This window comes from Trichechus manatus, unplaced genomic scaffold (assembly GCF_000243295.1).
Source record: "Trichechus manatus latirostris isolate Lorelei unplaced genomic scaffold, TriManLat1.0 scaffold00045, whole genome shotgun sequence".
Taxonomy (NCBI): domain Eukaryota; kingdom Metazoa; phylum Chordata; class Mammalia; order Sirenia; family Trichechidae; genus Trichechus; species Trichechus manatus.
Window position 1 is genome coordinate 18,365,977 of NW_004443981.1, and position 2,942 is coordinate 18,368,918.

Below are 2,942 nucleotides of genomic sequence, written 5' to 3' on the forward strand. Positions count from 1 at the left end.
ACAGATGTGAGGGAGGCAGGTGTGGGAGAGAGTAGTGTGAGTGGAGCAGGTGTGTGAGGGAGGTGTGAGGAGAGACAGGTGTGGGAGAAGCAGAGATGTGAGGGAGGAGCAGGCGTGATCAAGGCCCTGTCACTGCTGCTGTTGAAAGGAGTAACGAATGGCATAGCCCCCTACACATGTTGACTCCAGGGCTTGCAGGTGCCTACGAGGCCCAGAGAAGGGGGATGGATGGACAGGGCCCTGGCGGTTGGGGCCGGCCAGCCAAGGCCTCCTGAGAAAGGCTAACTAGCTTTTCTTCAAAGAACGGTAGTAGGGGTGCCGGGCAAACTGCCTCTCAGGAGCTTTGGAAAGAGTGCTGAGGCTGCTCTGTGGAATGGCTGGGGCTAACAGGGGGGGGCCCCTGGGGGCTGTGGAGGCCACCTGCCCATGAAGAGGCAGGCAGTGGCTGGGTGGTGCTCAGGGCTCCCAGGTGGGTGCTGGCCATGCCCTGACCTTCCCCCCGCCCCCCAGCCGAGAAGGTGAGCTCCCTGGGCAAAGATTGGCACAAGTTCTGTCTCAAGTGTGAACGTTGCAGCAAGACACTGACGCCGGGGGGCCACGCCGAGGTGAGCCCCCTCCTGGGGGAGGTGGATCAGGGGTGGGGCCGGGGTCGGGTGGAGTAGAGGCCGAGGCGGAGGGGGGAGCAGCTCTCTGGCTCCCTCCTTCCTCAGGCAGGGAGGGGTTCCTAAGGAGCCTTTGGGAACAGGCCCAGAGGTGGGGCCCAGGCCTCACCCCCACACTCCCTCTGTCTAGCATGACGGGAAGCCCTTCTGCCACAAGCCCTGCTACGCCACGCTGTTTGGACCCAAAGGTGAGCATGAGTCCCCCCCACTTCTGGGACTTGCCTTGGCCCGGGAGCTGTGCCCCCACCCCATGTGCTGGAACTGGCCCTCCTGGGGCGGGGGTGGGGCTGATTCACCACCAACACCGGAGACCACCTCTGGCTCAGGTGCAGCCAGTGGGGGGCGGGGGGTGCTGCTAGGGCTTTTGGGGCTGCATCGGGTGTAGGTCCCAGGGTGGAGCTTGGGTGCTGCCCCCTTCACACCCAGACCACCTCAGCCTCCCATCCCCTCTCAGATCCCTATCCCCTGGCTAGCCAGCCCCTTCCTGCTCAGAGCCTCTGCCCATGCTGCGCCCCTCCTGGACAGCCCTTTCCATCCTGAGAGCAGGCACCCTCCATGCCTCTCTTGGAAATCTGCCCCCAGCCCACCCGCCCCTGGGGGGGAATCCTGACCCCGCAGGATGGGCCATGGACGGCCACTTTCTGAGACATTTGGGGTGGGGACTGGGTGATGGCCAGGCCTCTGTCCACCCACCCTACCTGTGTCTGATACCCTACAGGTGTGAACATCGGAGGCGCAGGCTCCTACATCTATGAGAAGCCCCCGGCTGAGGGGCCCCAGGTCACTGGCCCCATCGAGGTCCCTGTGTCCCGGGTGGAGGAGCGGAAGGCCAGCGGCCCCCCCAAGGGGCCCAGCAAAGGTGGGCTGGGTTGGGTGTCTGGGGGTGTTGGGGCAGCCTCTGCCCCTCCCACTTGCCCTGACCTGACCCCCACCCCCAGCTTCCAGCGTCACGACTTTCACCGGAGAACCCAACATGTGTCCTCGCTGCAACAAGAGGGTCTACTTCGGTGAGTGACAGGCCCCGCCGCCACCCAGCCCAGCCTCTGGTGGCTCGGCCTCACCATCTTCCCCTTCCCAGCCGAGAAGGTGACGTCTCTGGGCAAGGACTGGCACCGGCCGTGCCTGCGCTGTGAGCGCTGCGGGAAGACGCTGACGCCGGGCGGCCACGCGGAGGTGAGGGCGCGTGGGTGGGTCGGAGGGTGCGCACGAAGGGGCGGGGCGCGGGTGGGGGCGAACAGGACCAGGTGGGGCCGGGGTAGGGGTGGGGGGAGGAAGGGGCTCGCGGCGGGGCTTACCCGTGGGAGTGGGCGTGCCCGCGGTTCTGGGGAGGCTGGGAGGGCAGGGCCGCCTGGGCCAGGCGGTGGGGGCTGCCCTCTGGTGGCCGGAGCAGAAACACGCGGGCGCCTAGATGCCTCGTGGCCCAGGTGAGTGGACCTGGATGTGGCCTTGGGGGCTTGAGGGCACACAGGGAGGGAGACAGTCGTGTGATGACATTTTCTGAGTGGAAGAGGAAGCAGCTGGGGCATAGGGAGGAAGGGGTCAGTGAACCTCCTGTCTCACCCCGTCCTTCCCACACCCTAGCATGATGGCCAGCCCTACTGCCACAAGCCCTGCTACGGAATACTCTTTGGACCCAAGGGTGAGTGTGCCTAAGGAGGTCCCGGGGTTCAGGTGTCCCCCCTGCGCCCCTCCCCATCACCTCTGCCTATCTCTGCAGGCGTGAACACCGGGGCTGTGGGGAGCTACATCTATGACCGGGACCCCGAAGGCAAAGCTCAGCCCTAGGCGCACAGCCCTCCGCCTCCACGGGCACCCACCTCTGCCCTTGCTGGCCCCTGCCGGGCCCACTGCTTGGCTCCCTGGAGGAGTGTAGGGGGGCTGCCCGTTCTGCCCCAGCACGTCCTGCCTGCAAGTCAGGGCGTGAGTGTTGGGCAGGAGGAGGCCCCTCACTGTCTGCTGACAAGGCCCATCTGCCCTTCCCCATCCTCTGCGTCGTCTTTGTGACTCAGTCTGCCTGTTTCCCTGTGTGTTCATTGTCCCCATGTCCCTATGCATGTCCCTGCGTGTCCCCATGTCCCTGCATCGCTATATATCCGTGTATGTCCCCGTGTCTGTGTGTCCCCATGTCCTTATGCATCGCTGCATGTCCCTGCGTGTCTGTATCCCTGTATATCCATGCATGTCTCCGTATCTGTGTCCCCATGTCCCTATGCATCCCTGCATGTCCCTGCGGGTACCGTGTCCCTGTGGGTCCCTGTGTTGCTGTATACCCATGCACGT

At 65.0% G+C, this 2,942-nt stretch overlaps 1 protein-coding gene across 1 annotated transcript; it reads left to right on the forward strand.

The window, feature by feature from the left end:
* Positions 1-506: 506 nt before the first annotated feature.
* CRIP2 (cysteine rich protein 2) lies at positions 507-2,447 on the forward strand (the record flags this gene model as incomplete). Its single annotated transcript, XM_004376816.1, has 7 exons — positions 507-605; positions 793-850; positions 1,381-1,521; positions 1,601-1,669; positions 1,741-1,835; positions 2,244-2,301; positions 2,380-2,447. Coding segments are annotated over 7 exons (588 nt in total), but the record flags the coding sequence as incomplete, so codon positions are not given.
* Between the last annotated feature and the right edge of the window lie 495 nt (positions 2,448-2,942).